General features: G+C 45.8%; 1 protein-coding gene across 3 annotated transcripts in view; it reads left to right on the forward strand.

Annotated features, from left to right (window-relative positions):
• The first annotated feature begins 1,254 nt into the window (after positions 1 to 1,254).
• The window catches only part of Il15ra (interleukin 15 receptor subunit alpha), a 28,907-nt gene continuing 12,695 nt past the window's right edge, over positions 1,255 to 17,466 (forward strand). For 2 of the 3 annotated variants that reach the window (XM_021215654.1, XM_021215655.1), the window contains exons 1-2: positions 1,692 to 1,926; positions 15,827 to 16,021. In XM_021215654.1, coding sequence (XP_021071313.1) covers positions 1,824 to 1,926; positions 15,827 to 16,021 — 298 coding nt within the window. In that variant the 5' untranslated portion in view covers positions 1,692 to 1,823. Of the gene's footprint in view, positions 1,558 to 1,691; positions 1,927 to 15,826; positions 16,022 to 17,466 lie in introns of those variants that run through there. The other variant, XR_003845380.1, reaches the window with a different exon arrangement.

Raw genomic sequence — 17,466 nt, forward strand, 5'->3', positions numbered from 1 at the left:
CAAGTAACTGAGAAAAGGATAAGAGGCAAATAGGTGAAGATAATTTATTTCAATAAATCTTTGAAAAGCCTTCCCTTGAACTGCTGTGAGTTAAATTCCTATGAGGTTTTGTTTTTGTTTTTGTTTGGTTTTGGTTTTCTGAGGGCATAGCAATTTGTTTTTACTGTAAAGCAACAATAATAAAAAGCAATCTCTTATAAAAAAAAAAAGGAGTGTTTCTAAGTTTGAAGAACATAAAATGTTAGCATTCATTATACTTTTTAAAAAAACGTGTGTGAATGCTGACTATACATTTGTCTGTGCACTGTTGTATGCAATGCCCAAAGAAGAGGGAGCTGGATCCCCTGAAACCAGAATTAGGGACAATGATGAGCACCATGTTAGTGTTGGAACCCAGCACCTTTGGAAGAGCATCCAGTACTCTTAACCGCTGAGCCATCTCTCCAGGTTTTTCATTGACTATAAGAGACTGGAATATGTGGTTTCTGATCCTCTCTCTGAATTTTTATTGTGTATATTTCATATTCATTGTGCCAATCTTAAAACTCTTTAGGGAAGAGGGGGCAAGTATAGAGCTCACTGTTGCCTACCCTGCCTAGGGGATGGGTGACTTCAATCACACATCACTACATTCTTTCCAAACACAAGCAGCATGCATTCTCTCAGTAGCTTCGTTATGGTGCCAGATTGTATTTAGGGAGCTATAGACTGAAAGCCAGGCTGGTCTTCCTAACACCGCATCTACATACTTAAGGGCGTTTCTGACTGAGCACTCAGTGTCAATCTGTCTGTCCCCCCACCCCTTCCCTGCCAGATCCGGTCCTCCACAGTATGGGACTTAAAAGTCCAATAAAGGTTTTTTTTTTTTTTTTTTTTTTTTAAGAAAATGAACCCACACACATAGAAGGGGATGTCTTTTTTAGACCCTGAAGAGTTTTCTATTGACTAAAGGAATTATATGTTAGGTACAGAGATGAATAATGTACCTTCCTTCTTTCTTCCTCCTCCTCTTCCTTCCCACTCCTTCTCTCCTCCTTTTCCTTCTCTGTATCTTTTTCTCTCCCCCTCTTCCCTGTCTTTCCTCCTTTTCCTATCCCTTGTCTTCCCTCTCCCCTTCTCCCTTTCTTCCATTTCAAACACTTGGCACTTTCTTGAGTTGGAAAGGTACAGCAGGAAGAAGGCAAAGTGTCCAAGACCTGGGCCACTGCCAGCGCCACTGCAGGCAGGCAGCCAGGAGCAGCTTGGAGCCCGAGTGCACCAGGGAAGTGACCTGGGTGTAGAATCTATCATCCGCCCAGAACTGCCCGTTGGCTGCACTGGGGCGACACCTATGCAGTCGCCCAAGGACACAAAACACGGACAGTCAAGCTCAGAGCTACTTAGAGGGAAACTCTGAACCTTGCAATCTGAAGGTCAGCAGCCAGGACCGACGACAAGTGAACGAGGCTGAAGTCAGGTGTGAGTGCGAAGTTCACACTCTGAGTGGACTCAGAGGAGTTGGCCTCTGCAGTGGAGACAGCATTGAGGAATGAAAAGGGAGATTGCCGGCTTGTACGGGTGAGGGTCCCGCGCTTCGGGGGACAGGAGCAGCCCAACTGGGGAGGGGGCGTCACTGCACGCTGCCGGGGCTTCTTCTAAAGCAGGGGTGGGGATGCTGAGTCACAGATCTGTCACCACTTCGCACCTCTCTGCAATCCCGGGGGCTAAAGCAAAAGCGAAAGCGAATACTCCTTAGCAGCCGGCTGGTCCCGGAGCTGAGCTCGCCACCTCCCAGGGACCCCAGCCTTGCGCCCCCGTTGGGTCACTGCTGGGGACGATTGGCCATGACCTCGCCGCAGCTCCGGGGCTATGGAGTCCACGCCCTCCCGGTGTTGCTGCTGCTGCTGCTGCTGTTACTACTGTTGCTCCCGCTGAGGGTGACGCCGGGTAGGGAGCGTCGTGCGCCGGAACAGGGGAGCAGAGGGGGACCCCAACGCCCAGCTGAACTTGATCCGTGTTGGGGGGCGGGGGGGTCACATCTTCCGGGAGCTGAGCCAGGAGTCCAGCTTGAGAGGGTCGCGGCGAGTCTTGGGGGATGGAGGGAGCCGGGTGGGGGGAAACACGTGGAGGGAGCCTGGGAGAGGGCAGATAAGAGAGTGGCCCCTTGCCCTGCTCTAAACTGGCTCCCGGACCAGGCGTGCAAGGGAGTCGAGCGATCACACGGGCGTTTCGGTGACTTAGGGAGAGCAGGTCTGACAAGCTCCGTAGACTTAAAGAACTTAAAGAAATGTGTGCGTGTCCCTCTGCCAGCCCACCGGCGCAGCTGTGGGGTGTCTGTGGAGTCTGTGGGGTTCCAGGAGGGGCTCGAGGAAAAACCTCCCTTCATGACTTTCAGGTCAAAGTAAATTAGATGGAAGGCACTGGGCAAAGTACTGCGCTCCGCTGGAGGAAAAAAAAAAAAAAAAAAAAAAAAAAACCGTGTGGAGCAGGCAGGTTGCGCATCTGAATGCTAGAAAACAAGTCCCAGGTTCTCAAGCGCACTGGCGACTTGGAGCAGGGACGATTGGAGAGGGAGACTGTTTTCCCATGGAAGAAGGGATGTTACATGTTCCAGAATGTGTCGCCTAGATCTAATCTCGGGAAGAATGAGTTGAGACTCCTAGTTTTGTTCCAATAGGTCTAGAAGGAAAGAGAAAGAACAGATGGGTCTAGCAACGTCCGGACCCGGGGTGCTGCATCTTTTTATAAACATGAAATTCTTCAGAGTCTGATAAAAATCTATGTACTCCCTGTACAGAAATGTGCGTGAAAGCACATGCTTGCAAATGTGCACAGGATTTGGGGACCGAGGACAGTGAAGTCATCCATGGACTTTCCTGCGAGTTAGCAATTCCTTAGCCCTGCGTGTGTTTTAAAGCAAGATTTCCCGGTGATGGGCGTCTGACTCAGTCTCCTTGAGACTTGGTCATAGTTATCCCACACAGACTTGAGCCTGGGGTTGGCTCTGGTGGGGTGTTACGGGGTTTCATTTTTCCCAAGGCTATGATTCTTGGGTCCCCACCCTCCATCTGTAAAACTGGGGTGTGTTGGTAAATTCCTCTAAACTGTATAGCAAAGAATGGTCCTGAGATGTCAGAAGTAGCCTGCAAATATCCCAAATAGTCTGCCTGAAAGTGAACGTGGTTTCAGTCCGGCTCAGCCGAGAGGAATCACCTCCTTGCCTGAAGGTCTCTCTGAAGTTCGGGCTCCACTGGTGCCATCAGCTGGCACCTGAATCTTGGTTTTAAGAACAGCCCTATTGGGTCATAGCTGACTCCAGGAAAACTGCATATATTTAAGTTGTAAGGTTCTTTGTGTCTCAGGAGGAAAGTTACACTCTTGAAACTATCACCAAACCAAGACAGGGTTACACCCATTACTAAGAAGTTCCCTGTGCCCTCCAAAATTCTTATCTCCTGCCCAAGTCCGCAACAGTTTAACTTTTTTTCTTTGGATTTGTTGCAGTTTCTAGTGTTTTCTATAAATGGAGTTACAAGGCATGCTGCTCTTTCTTGTGTGGCTTATTTAGCTCAATCATTATTCTTGGTTCACGTTGTAATTGTGTCAACAGTGAACTAGCACCAAGTGTAATGGAGTATTTTTATAATCCCAGCACTCTGAAGGCTGAGGCAGGAGGATCACTAGTTCAAAGATAGTCTGGACTACATACTAAGACCTAAAAGCATAAACAAACAAAGAGACGGGTGGCTACTGAGGAGATGGCTTAGTGGGTGAAAATTCTTGTCATCTAGATCTGAGGACCTGAATCCATGGGAATGGATGGACAGTACAAGATAGTGGGTGAGAGAGAGGCAGGGCAAAGATGGCAGAATTCAGAATTCGGGGGGGGGGAAGGGAGGGGAGAGGGAGAGGGAGAGGGAGAGGGAGAGGGAGAGAGAGAGAGAGAGAGAGAGAGAGAGAGAGAGAGGCTCAAACAATATGGCAGGTGAAAAATAATTCCCTACTACTCCCTTCCCTCAGTGCTGGGATTATGGGATGTGTGTGCCTCTATACCCAGCTAAACTATTACTTAATTTTAGATCTGTGAGTCAGCATTAGTTGCCTCCTGATGGTTGGATATTTAAGTTGTCTCAGTATGGTAGTATTTAAGAGGCAACATGTTGGGAAACTGTATTCTTCATCCTCCTCCTCCTTCTCCTCCTCCTCCTCCCCCTCCTCCCTCTCCTCTTCTTGAGTTAGGGTCTTACTGTGTAGCACTGGCTGGCCTGGAACTCTCTAAGTAGACCAGGCTGTCCATGAGAGATATCTGCCTCCCAAGAGTGTGCCTGACCCTGGTGATTCTCTTTCTTATAGAATCCCTTCATGACCTTGGTGTCACTCATCACCTATGGTAGTAGATGTTAGTGGAAGGCTTTCTCCTTGGGAGCTTTAATACTCTTTTGGGCAATACAGTAGGGGACTTTAGGGTCTGTGGAGGATGTACATTGCTAGGCTGCATGGTGGACATGTGCTCCACGCAAGTAGGAAAGAAACCAGTCAGGAAAGCCCAACAGCTGCAAGTGAGATTGCAGCTTCTGCAATAGTTCAGTGGGTGACAAAGAAATCCTGAAGCAGAGCTGATGTCTCTGGGAAACTGGAGCAAGAGAAATCCTGCTGAGTCTGCAACTTGTAACCACCCAGCCTTCTGACCCTCGAAGCTGATTAGGACCTCTACTTAAGGAACTTGAGGAAAGGGGAATGGATGAGTTCTCGGGGCAGTGAGCTGAGTGAGTACAGCCTGTACTTATTGCCCCATGAGGAAGTGTGATAGGCTGGCCGGTGCTTCAGCCAGGAAGAAAAATAGGTTACTGGAAGCCTAGATGCCCTGACTGGGCATATTGGAGTCAGAGTGAGTCTCTAGAAGGCAAGGGACATACTTTCTCTTCTCGGTGTCTTAGCACCTATCTGTTTTCAAATGGGAGGCTCAGGGAAAGAAAATGCTGAAATGCACGCTGACCCCATATAAAGAACGGGAGGGGCATGTTAACCTGACTGCTCTTGAACTCCACATATAAGAAAGAGTAGGCCAGGGATTCCTGCCCATCTTAGACTCTAAACCAACTTGATAAAGAAGCCTGATCCACAGGTTCTGGGAAACAGAAAGAGGTGTCGCCTCATGCTTCATGCTAATGATCATTAGGACCGGGTGTGTGGGAACATTGAAAGTGGCATAACTCTAAGTCCCAGTTTCCATAACTTCATCCGATATATGTATTCATAAGTTTGCAACTTATAAATACCTGTCGTGTATGTATGTGGGGCTTAGAATTGGGAAAGGACTACTAGGGAACTATGAAATACACTTACAATCTTCATGGTGCTTGTAATCTACCAGACAAGATGAGACTTGCTTACATTAGATAGCTCCCATCCAAGTATCAACCAGACTCGACCTTGCTTAGCTTCCAAGACCAGGCAAGCCCTATCGAGTTCCATATGGTATAGCTGTAGACTTACATCGGATATCTAAGGAGATATATATCTCCTTAGATTGTAGTATTAAAATATGTAATTAAGACTGAAGGAAATTAAAAGTTATCATTGCAATGAAATATATTGCTTCTAATGTAATTGTGAAACCATCTAGCTTTGTAAATTAAGTAACTCACCACCACTTGGCAGTTTGGATTGGCTACAGTATTTTTATAACCTCATGCATTCAAATATCAACTATTCCTATGTTTATCTCTGAGGACCATTTACTATTGACAGGCCTGATATAGGCTTCCTGTCTTAGAAGAGACACAAAGTAGCTACTGCAAAGCCCTCTTAGTATAAACACTCAGGGAATGATCAGGACAACATAAACACCTCTTTAAATTGATGGGTAGCAAAAGATAATTTTGCTCTTCAAAACAAAAATAATAACAATACTTTGGTGTACTACCATGAATTTAAAAGGAAAATGGCTGATCGCAATAACAGCACAAAGGCTGGGAAAGGATATATAGAGAACAGTCGTTAAGGGTGTGTATGTGCCTGTGTGTGTGCGTGTGTGTGTGTGTGTGTGTGTGTGTGTGTGTGTGTGTGTGTGTGCTGCCCAAAGGAGAACGTTTGATGTCCTGTTCAATAACTCCCTGCCGTATTCCTTTGTCATGTGTCTCTTGCTGAACCTGGAGCTAGGCTGCCAGAGATCGTCTTGTCTCCTCACCTCTAGTTCTGGGGTTACAGATGCACACAACCACACCTAACATTCTTATGTGAGTGCTGGGGATATGAACTCAGATCTTCACACTTGGGCAGCAAGAGCTCCTACTGGCTGAGCCATCTCTCCAGCCCTGTTTAAGGCTCTTATGCTGTAGGTGTGCAGTAATATGATATCACTCGGTTGTAAACAGGGGGGCCTTAAAGCAACCTCTAAAATAATACGATAATGAAGCTGGGTGTGGTGGCTCATGCCTGTGATCCCTGCAAACTCGGCCCTTGGTGGCTGCAGCGTCATTTCTATTTATTGCTGTAGCCACTGGTAAGTTGTCCGTTCTCCTGTGAATAGCTCCACGACCATGCTCATGGAAGCAGCTGTACTAAGACTCTGTGTGTCATGGCACAACAGATTAGAAATGTAGGCCACTCTTTCAGAAGACTTAGGTTCACAACTGTCTGTAACTCCAGTTCCAAGGCGTCCAGTGCCCTCTTCTGACTCTACAGGCACACTGGGCATGTATATGGCGAATAGACATCTATGTAGGCAAAACACCATATACATTAAAAGTGGTGGTTTTAGTCATATATGTCTTAGTCAGGGTTTTGGCTGTTGTGATGAAACACAAGCAAAAAGCAAGTTCAGGACAAACAGGTTTATTCAGCTTTCACTTCCACATCACAATTCATTATCAAAGGAGCTGAGGACAGGAACTCAAGTGCGGCAGGAAACTGGAGGCAGGATCTGAGCAGAGGCCATGAAGGAGTGCTGCCTACTTCCTTGCTCTGTCATGGCTTGCTCAGCCTGCTTTCTTATCAGCCCAGGCATGGTACCACCTACGGTGGGCTAAGCCCTCTCTCATCAATCACTAATTAAGAAAATGCTTTATCCATGGTGGCAATGAGTCATCCTCTTCGTACAATGCCTAGTAAGCCTATGGCTTCAATCCTCTCTTCCAGCAACAGGCCAGCCCCTGGGGCACACAATAACCCTCCTTCCCCTAGTTCCTGCTCAGATCTCTTAGCCAAGTGTTGGCTGTGATTGCTGAAGAAGTCACCAAGGTCTGTTGTCCAATAGTTTCTGAACCATCACGTGCTCCGGCGTGACCTTTTGTACTGCCCAGGAACTGACCTTGTGTGCTACTGTGTAACCACTCCCCGAGTGAGCTGTGTGCCATATGGGTCAGACAGGCTGCAGGTCTTAGCACAAAGAGGGGACAGATGTGTGGGACTGGACAACCTGGACCGTGTGTGGATCACGAGTGTGGGTTCTGATATCCTCTACTCAGTAAAAGCAGTATATGGTTACACTTGTCTGGGTGTGCCTGGCCGTACCAATACCAGCTTCTGGGTGTGTCTGGTCATACCAGCTGCTGTCCCCTTGGCAGAAAGACCTGCACTGAGCTCACTATATGGAAACTGATTTGTTTTTTCGTCTAGCCTTGTTCACTTTTAACTCTGGCTTTTTTTCTTTTTTAAGACTCGAAATCACACCGGACTCATTAAATTGAGGGTAATAATTAAGAGTTGGTGGACAAGAACCCTCTCATGTTGGGTCTTTTCTTACTGGACACAGTAGGTACCTGGATGTTCATGTAACATACACCCCATCATGCACTTGTAATAAACTTTTAGACTGGCAAAAAAGGAGAGAAATAAAGGAAGGAAGGAAGGAAGGAAGGAAGGAAGGAAGGAAGGAAGGAAGGAAGGAAGGAAGGATGAAAGAAAGAAAGAAAGAAAGAAACAAACAAACAAACAAACAAAGAGAGAAGAAAGAGAGAGAGATAGAGAGAGAGAGAAAGAGAAAGAAAGAAAGAGAAAGGAAGGAAGGAAGAAAAAGAAAGAAAGAAAGAAGAAAAGAAAGAGAGAGTGTGAGAGAGAAAGGAAAGAGAAAGGAAAGGAAAGAAAGAAAAGAAAGGAAAAGAAGATAAAATGTCTTACTGGCTGACTACAACTGATCTTCCAGTGGCATTTCCTTAGCTGAGAGCTCACTCCTCTCAGCTGACTTTGGCCTGTGTCAAGTTGGCATAAAACACCTAGTACAGTCTAAGAAGATTTTAAGAAGACAGGAAGTGAATGAAGGCCTTATGAAAAAGAGGAAGGGGCTTGGAGTGAGTCTCCAGGTGAGAAGAGGAAGTCCTTGGAGCGTGAACAGTATCGAAACACATTATACACATGCCTGAACCTACCAAAGAAAAAAATCAAAACAGTTTGATAAAAACTAAGACTATTAAAACTTAGCCAATCTGACAAAAACTATATAAGACTTGTGTGCTGGAAGCTCAAGGTGAGATGGCTCAGCTGGTAAAGGTACGTGTCGCTAAGACAGAAGACCTGTGTTTGAATCCTGAAACCCCTGGGGTGGAGAGAACTAACTCCTGCAAGTTGTCCTCCAACACACACACACACACACACACACACACACACACGCACAAACACACAAACACACCAACAATACAATACAACATTTCAATGCTCTAAAACACTTTTTTTTTAACGGAAATCCTTCATTTTTTATTAATTTCTTTCTTTTTTAAATATTTATTTACTTATTTATTTATTATATGTAAGTACACTGTAGCTGTCAGAAGAGGGGGTCAGATTTCGTTATGGATGGTTGTGAGCCACCATGTGGTTGCTGGGATTTGAACTCAGGACCTTTGGAAGAGCAGTTGGTGCTCTTAACTGCTGAGCCATCTCACCAGCCCTCTAAAACACTTTTTATAGAAAACATGAAAGACTTAAATCAAAGCAGATACTAGGTTCAGGTTTTGAGAAGACTCACTGTTACTAAAGTATTAGTTTTTCCTTGAGCTGACCTATAATTATAACATTGTTGCTGTGGGATTCAGCATGAAGTTGATGTGCTGGGTCTACAATTCAATAAAAGGCACAGAATCAAAGAGTCAACTTTGAAAGCAATTAACAAAGATTTACACACACACACACACACACACACACACACACACACACCAGCTTCAAGACTTGTTATGGCAAGTTGACATTGAAGTAATAGAGTAACAGGAGGTGGGGACAAACACAAGTGCACTTTTGGTCCTGGCTCAGGATCCTATGAAGAAGCCACTGGAGATCTACCTGTGCACAGAGAGGGGTGCAAACCCACTAAAGATGCATGGGGGAGGCTAAATTTGATCCTCAGGGCCCACATGGTAGAAGGAGATATCTGCAAGTTGTCCTCTGACTACCACACAGAAGCCACAGCATGGATAATGGACACACACACACACACACACACACACACACACAAATAAATAAACAATAAATGTTGGGAAAAAAACCTTTAACAAAATGGAAGGGTTGGAAATGTCGATTTAGACTTAGAGAGGATATGCTGCAAAATTAATATAGCACCCCCTTAGGAAACTACTGTAGTGAGTTCTTGGTGGGGGCAGGAAATTGAGATGGTCTCATGTAGCTCAGGCTAGCCTCCAGTTGTCTATGTAGCTCAAGATACCCTTGGATTTCTGGTCCTTTTGTTTCTATCTTCTGAGTTCTGGGATCACGGGCATGCCTCACCATACCTGTCTTTAAGGCCAGGCAGTAGTGGCGAACACTTTTAATCTCCCAGGAGAGGCAGGCAGATTTCTGTGAGTTAGAGGCCAGCCTGGTGTACACAGTGAGTTCCAGGATAGACAAAACTACACAGAGAAACCCTGTCTCAAAAACAAAACATACATACCTGGCTTTAATACAGCACTGGGATCAAACCTAGGGCTTCATGCATGCTTGCTAAGCACTCTACTCATTGGGGGAAAAAAAAAAGAATGTGTGATTAAAACCAAGTACAGGAAGAGACTAGAGAGATGGATGCTTGGATGAAGCCTTGGGTAGCAAAGGGAAGAAGGACTGGAGAGAGATGTTGGGCCATGCTGAGGACAGGGGAGAGGATGGAGGAGCAACAACAGACTGTGGATGGGCAGGTTCTAGGTCCCGTTCCCTTCTCTTTCTGTTAGCTCTTTGGTTTCCATCAATTCGCTCATTTCGTTACTCTTTTTTAGGATTTATGTATCTCATATTTTATTTTTGTGTAGATACATGTCTGTGTGAGCATCTGCCGTGTGCTGTGTGCATACCTGAGGCAGACAGAAGACAGTATTAGGTCTTCTGAAGGTGGAATTGCGGGCAAGAGCAGGATTTGCTCTGAAGCACTGAGCCATCTTTTCAGCGCCAACTTCTTTTAAAAAAAAAAAAAAAAAAATCCCATCCTGTTGGGCAGGCTTCACAAGGTTCTGACAGCGAGAGGAGATCCTCTGCTTGCCAGCAGTGTGTGTGCTCTGCAGAGCCACAGTGACCGAGTCCTCTCACAGGGAACATTCTGGAAATGTTCCGACTCCCGTTGACCAGACTGCTTGCCCTGCTTTTTCCCCTTAAATGTCTGGCTAAGTCTTGCTCATCCTTGAGCTTTTTTACACAATGGCACTTTTTCAGGCATTGCAGTTAAACCACAATGTCTTATCACTTCCAGCTGGGTCCATCTGCTTCATCCTCTACACCCCGCACGCCATGTTCCAGGAGCAGGAGCCCTCCAGATGTGTGGAGGGACCAAGCAGAATTTACAGCAGTGTCAGCCATCAGGAAAAGGATGTTCTGTGCAGAATGTGTTGCCTCTGCAATTGCAAGGCGGGAAATGCCCTGTGTGAGGAAGGGACTCTTAGGCTCCTTTACCTCCAAGGTTTCAAAATGACCCATGGCAGGGCCTGCCAGTTCTCTGAGGGAAGCAAAACAAACTATGATCTCATAAGATCCCTGCTGGCCCAAGAATCGACAATAACAATAAAGTTAAGAAGCAGGCTTGGGACAAACAAGAGAAAGGGTAGTTCTTCTAGTTGTCTTCCTCTAGCCTTTTCCCTGTGAAGCTCACAAATCTCTGGAGATACTGATCAATAGCTGGAAAATGTCCAGCCACAAATAATGTAATAGCTCACCCACAGGTCCAAAGGTCTAGGCTTTCTCAGACGGAGGGAACATTTTCAAAACGGTCAGGCCTAGTATGTTTCACTGGATTCTCCATTCTGGTCTACTGCCAAGTGTCCTTAAGGTCATTTGAATTGGTGTTTATGACGGTTCCTTCCCACCCCACACCATTAATCCATCCCCAAGTATTTATTTCCCAAGCAATGTAACATATGGCTAAGTACCCCAAATGCGGATTTAAAGGTTTGGAAACACAGAGCTAAACACATGGAACTGGCAAGCTACACACACACACACACACACACACACACACACACACACACACTGTGGGGTGTAGATTTTTAGATGATCTTAATCTGTCTACCACCACCCTGCATGACGGAAAGAGACAACCGACTCTCACAGCTTGCTGTGGTATGACTTCAATACACACACACACACACACACACACCACAAAAATAAATAAATAAATATAAATAAATAAATAAATGTATTTTTTAAAAGTTAAATGAGGCAGAACATTCCCCTAATAAGTAAAGATTTCAAGGGACCAATCACTGGGCGAGTAGGTGGGACTTCCGGGTCAGGGAACGGAACAGGGAAGTCAGGAAAAAGATACTTCCTTTTGGACCAGAGCGAGCATGGAGACACGACATGGGTAGCGAGAGGCCCGTGATTTAGGTGGCAGATCCGCTGGGATGCGCCACCGGAGGGTTTATAACTTAAATAGCTAACAAAACTAGGATGCTAGTTTCTGCCCAGCGATTGTGTTACCTGTAGATTCTAAACTAAGATTGTGTGGTTTTCCTTCGCTCAGTGACTCAACTGAGTTCCAGAGAAAGGTACGGTGGCAGGGCACCCCAGCTAGCCATGGGAATTTGGAAGCGTAGGGCATGCCTGGCAACAACAGCCCGCCATGGGAACTTAGCGAGCCGGGTGGAGAGATTTTGAAGCTCTGAATCAGAGAGTCTGTTGGGGGGAGAACAGGCTGGCCTGTCCACTGGTGCCTTGCTGGTGGTAGTGTGGATTGCTTTTTATATATTTCACACAACAGTTAAAGCCCTAGAGTAGAAGTTTCGGTGATCTTATAAAGACAAATGTGTAAGAGAAATCTCCATTTACGGAGTCAATGCCGTGACCTGGAAGATGGTATGGACAGGCTGCTGTTCACACTTTTGTGTCATAAACAAAGCGCCATTTGCTCTGCTGCACTTGTAGACAGCAGCAGTTCCCAACACACAGTTCCTGGATCTGCAGAGCCTGTACCATCAGGAACTTGGAAATACAGATTCCTGGGCTCTGCCTCCGATCCTCCAGCTCAGTAGCTCTGGGTTGGAGCCAGCTAGTTTGAACAAGCTCTACAGATGGATCCACACGTAACTCCTGAGCATCACTGAAAACCTGGACCTGAAGTGATGGGAGGCAGCAGAGTAAGGATTCCACGCAGCAGTGATGAGCTCGCCCTTCGAGACAAAGCTACGGCTAAGACTCCAAACACAGACCAAGTGGAATTAACAGCACCGGGCCCTGGTCATGAAGGAAGGAGCTCTAAATGTTGTAAATAGGTGGTTAATAAGAAGAGGGGGGTGGTGACAAGTCAGCGATCAAAAACCACAACTAGAGGCGTAACTAAAAGAAAATGTCCTCTGCAGCTCCCAATCTCGGCTGAACTGTCTACGCCTTGTAGAGGATCCTTCAAGAAGGATCCTGGTAGAGCACTTGTATAGCATGTGCAAGGCCATGAGTTTGATCCAAAGCACTGAAGAGGAGGAGAGGGGAGAGAAGGAAGAGGAGGAGGAGGAAGAAGAAGAGGAAAAGGAGGAAGAAGAGGAGGAGGAGGAGAAGGAGGCCCAAGAATAGTTAATTTTCTATTGGGATAATAGAATACCAGAGAGTCCGTCGTTCATAAAGAGTCAAAATTTATTTAGCTTATGCTGCTACAACCTGGGAAATCCTGGCATGGGACCATCTCCACATATTCTAAATTATATAATGCATTTACAGTTATATGTGGGATAGTTATAGAATGTTAAGTGGAATTATGACCTGGCTATTGTTTCCATTTAGAAATTAAGCATGACATAAGGGAATGTGAACTGTGTGTCAAGTTGACAAGATGCAGACTTGTGATAAGATACTCTAGGTTGTCAACTTGATGACATCTGAGATTAACTAAAACCCAAGCTGCTGGGCACACCTGTAAGTGAGGGAGTATCTTGGTTGGCTCTTCTGAGCCATACCTCTGGATGGCAGCCCACATAAAAGAACATGAAAGAAAGACGCATTTGCCTTTTGTCTGCTTGCCCTCACTCAGGCTGGCAAGTTCATCCGTTGTTTCTGATCGGTTCCTTTGCTGGTATCTTCAGGGCTCCATTGTGGACTGAGGACCAGCACCTCTCCAGGACATCCCTGGGACTCTAGTGCCACATGAAGATGCTGATATATTTGGGCTCCTGAACTGAACAACTACCTTTCTCTCAGAAGGCAGCTATTGATGACTAAGTTATAATGATCACTAACACATCCTCCAGTTTAAAGCCTCTCCAGTGATAAGTTCTGAATGTTTTTATCTTGACATATGTAATGAGTGCTCAGAGTTGGGAGAATTCTGGAGAATACTTCGAGACTTAGAAGATGTGAAACAACTTGTTGATAAAAAAAAATTCTCCGAGTCTGAAAGCAAAAGAGAAAGCAGTGGAGACAAAAAGGTGGTCCTGAAAACATGGGTGGATTCACACTCAAACCAGTTTAAACCCATTGAACCTAAGTAAAAATGTTCTAAAAGGAAGTCAGGCTTGCTCTGTGCAATTGGAGACAAAGAGAAAAGAAAGCCCAAGATGGGCTGGAGAGATAGTTTAGCAGGTAACAGTACTTGCTGCTCTTACAGAGGACCCAGGCTCAGTTCCTAGCATCCACATGGTGAATCACAGTCATCTCTGACTCTAGATTCCAAGTTCTAGAGCATCCAACACCCTTTTCTGACCTTCACTGGTCACAATGCACACATGTAGCACACATACAAATGTTCAGGTAAAACCCGTAAACACATAAAATAAAATTTAAAAATCCAAAAGGAATGCCTGGGTAGAGAAATGACTCAGTGGTTAAGAACACTGGCTGCTTGTCCGTAGGACCTGGGTTTGATTCCCAGCACCCACAGAGCAGTTTAAAAAATCATATGTAGCTCTAGGAGATCTGACAACCTCTTCTGGCTCCCTGGGCACCAAGGATACATGTGGTTCACAGGTATTCAAGCAAGACACCCATACACATAAAGGTTTTGGTTTTGTTTGTTTTGTTTTTGTTGTTGTTTTGAGACAGGGTCTGTCTGTGTAGTCCTGGCTGTCCTGGAGCTTGCTGTGTAAACCAGGCTAGCTTCTAACTCACAGAAATCCTCCTGCCTCTGCTTCTGGAGTGCTGGGATTAAAAAGTCAAACACAACTCTGGCATAGAAGTAGCCAACATTTTGGACCCCTCATCTATTTCTAGAACACTCAGACATCATGTTCTAAAACTCCTCACCTCTACCACACAGAGTTCTCCCACAGCAGCTGGTTTTAGCTGGAGTTTTGCAGTGTGGGTCCAATTCTGGCTACCGTGAGAGCTGACCTATCTGGGCAGTTCGTCTTTGGGACAGTTTGTCTTGTTCCTAGTTTCTTCTGAAAACGTGAAATAATTAGAGAAACTGACTACATATAGGAAACAAAACAAACCAGACTAAATCACACCAGGGAGACAAACTGTAGCTTGTTACTCACTAAGTAGACCAGGCTAGCCTCAAACTCACAGAGCTCTGCCTGCCGCTGCCTCTACCTCTGCCTCTGCCTCTGCCTCTGCCTGACTGCTGAGATTAAAGCTTGAGCCTCCACACCAAGCCCAACTATAATTCTTTCCATACATAGCTGAGCATCTAGTATTTCCAGGTACTGTACTGGGATCAAGAATACAATGTTGAGCAAAATAGGACTGGGCCAAATATAGATGGGACAGATCATAGAATCTTAGGACTCAGGTTACCAGTAAGCAAATACAGGTTTTCTTAGAAGGTAAACATGGCAGTCTGCAGAGATGGTTGGTGGGAGGTAGTCAGCGGAAAGTGTGGTGGGTTGTGAAGGAGGAGGATCGGGGAGAACCAAAGGTCTTTGATTCTGGGGAACCAAAGGGGAAAGACATCTGGAAGGGCCGATTCTGACAAAAGCCTTGTAGACTTCTTCATGAATTTGTGTTTTTTTGTTTTGTTTTGTTTTTTTCCTGTGAGAGTTGCAGGCTCCGAAGGCAAAGTAAAGTCAAGAACACCTGGCTGACAATTATGCTGGTGGCTGGGGTAACATACAAGGACACTGGTCTGTAGACTCTTGCTATTGATCCAAAACAACAATGTGACATCCCTCAAACAAACTTGATCCAATTGGGGAAAGACAGATAGCTTTGAGAGCTATCCTGAGCCTGGAGATGGTTGGGCAATGTAGGGTAAAGGGAGCTTTTGCTGATGGCTCTTGGGTATCCAGCTGCACTGAACGGATGGAATTTAAAGGAAATTCCTACAAGACTTCGAGAGAGTGGTGTCCTTTCTCACCATACCCATGTGTTTGTGCCTGGCTTCTACACTCAGGGCCCCCCTGGGATCGCTCAACCCTAGCTACAGAGCTGATTCTTGAACTCCCATGAGGACACCCATGAGTAAACCCAGTCTTCTCGTCTCTCTCTCTCCCCCCTCTCATGCACTTTGCAGGCACCACATGTCCACCCCCCATATCTATTGAGCATGCAGATATCCGGGTCAAGAACTACAGTGTGAACTCCAGGGAGAGGTATGTCTGTAACTCTGGCTTCAAGCGGAAAGCTGGAACATCCACCCTGACCGAGTGTGTGATCAACAAGAACACAAATGTTGCCCACTGGACAACTCCCAGCCTCAAGTGCATCAGTGAGTAACCAGTCCCCACACTATCCCCTGCCTCCAGCCGAGGCTGAACAGGGAGCTGTGGGAGCCAGAGAATCTGTTCTGAGATCTGGAGCGAACTAAGCCAGTAGGACATGAAGCAGCACCCCCTCCCCCATGGGAATACATGGGCAGTGGGTTCTGTCACCCAACATTGGTTCATCTCCTATATCTGCCATTTAGTCATTTTATGTCCTTGGGCAAACCCCTTAGGCTCATGGAACTCTGGATGGTCACCCAGAAAATGCATGTGACGTCAACAGTGGTTTGTCGAATTGGGTGCAACCTGGTAAATGTTGACTATTACAACCATCAGTGTTTGTTTTGGCATGACAGTAGAGGGAGGTTTGTCAATAGATGAGGCTGTGTGCGCAAACTCACCACCCTGAGAGCTTTTGGGATCACTAACAAGGCATAAGTCTGCATAGACTGTTTTTGTTTGCTGGAACCCAGGAAGTTGCATAAGCCTAACAAACAGTATAGCTCTTGACTACCCACCTTTAGTGTCCAACTGATGCTCAAGAAAAACAAATATCCAAAAAAAAAAAAAAATCTAGGACTTGACGTGATGGTGCATGACTTTAATCCCAGCACTCAGAAGGCAGATGGATCTCTAAGGTCCAGTCCCAGCCTGAACGATAAAGAGCAACAAAGCAATGGTGGTTATGAGAATCAACTTAAAAAATATATATATATCACCACGGTTGGATGAAGGCCAACATTCTTGGAATGGAAGCCGCTTGGTGGTATGCTTCCAGGAACACTGTCCCCCAGTCTGCTCCCTAGGAAAAATAAAAAGTGGCCCAGAGTCTTCCAGGAGAGTACTGCTCAAGCAAGAACCCCACGGATGTGAGGGCCAGGGGTCACCTTAGGATGTCCTCCCCTGTCCCTCTCTATCCTGTTTTTTGACACAGTCTCTCACCGAACCCAGCACTTACTGACTGGCTGAGGAGTGAGCTGTGCAGAGCTGCCCGCCTCCACTCCCTGCCAACAGCTCTAAGGTTGCAGACTTGGGCCACCGTGCTCAGTTTTACGAGTGTATAGGGAAGCAGAAGCCAGATCCTTATGCTTGTACCACAGCCATCGCTCCAGCCTTGTCATCAGGATCTCAGAACCCAAAGGCTGGAGGGGTCTTTAAGTCAGTCTCATCTGATCCAAAGGTTTTGCTCCACAGTCATTTTACCACCAGCAGCTACCTTCACTGTTTTTCCCTAGCTCCTGTGAACTCAATATTTCCCCTAAATAAGTGAACTCCATTGAGTGATATTTTGTTTTTCCCCATGAAAAATTAATACAATAAGACTGATGTTGCGTGTATGATTCCCATACAAAAAATATATATTTGATGATTGACCGGTGGAAGATACAGGAAAAGCAGTTTACAGGCTGTGCATTTGAGTCGGGAAACCAGTATTCACATCCTGCGCTTT

This window comes from Mus pahari, chromosome 16, assembly GCF_900095145.1.
Source record: "Mus pahari chromosome 16, PAHARI_EIJ_v1.1, whole genome shotgun sequence".
Taxonomy (NCBI): Eukaryota; Metazoa; Chordata; class Mammalia; order Rodentia; family Muridae; genus Mus; species Mus pahari.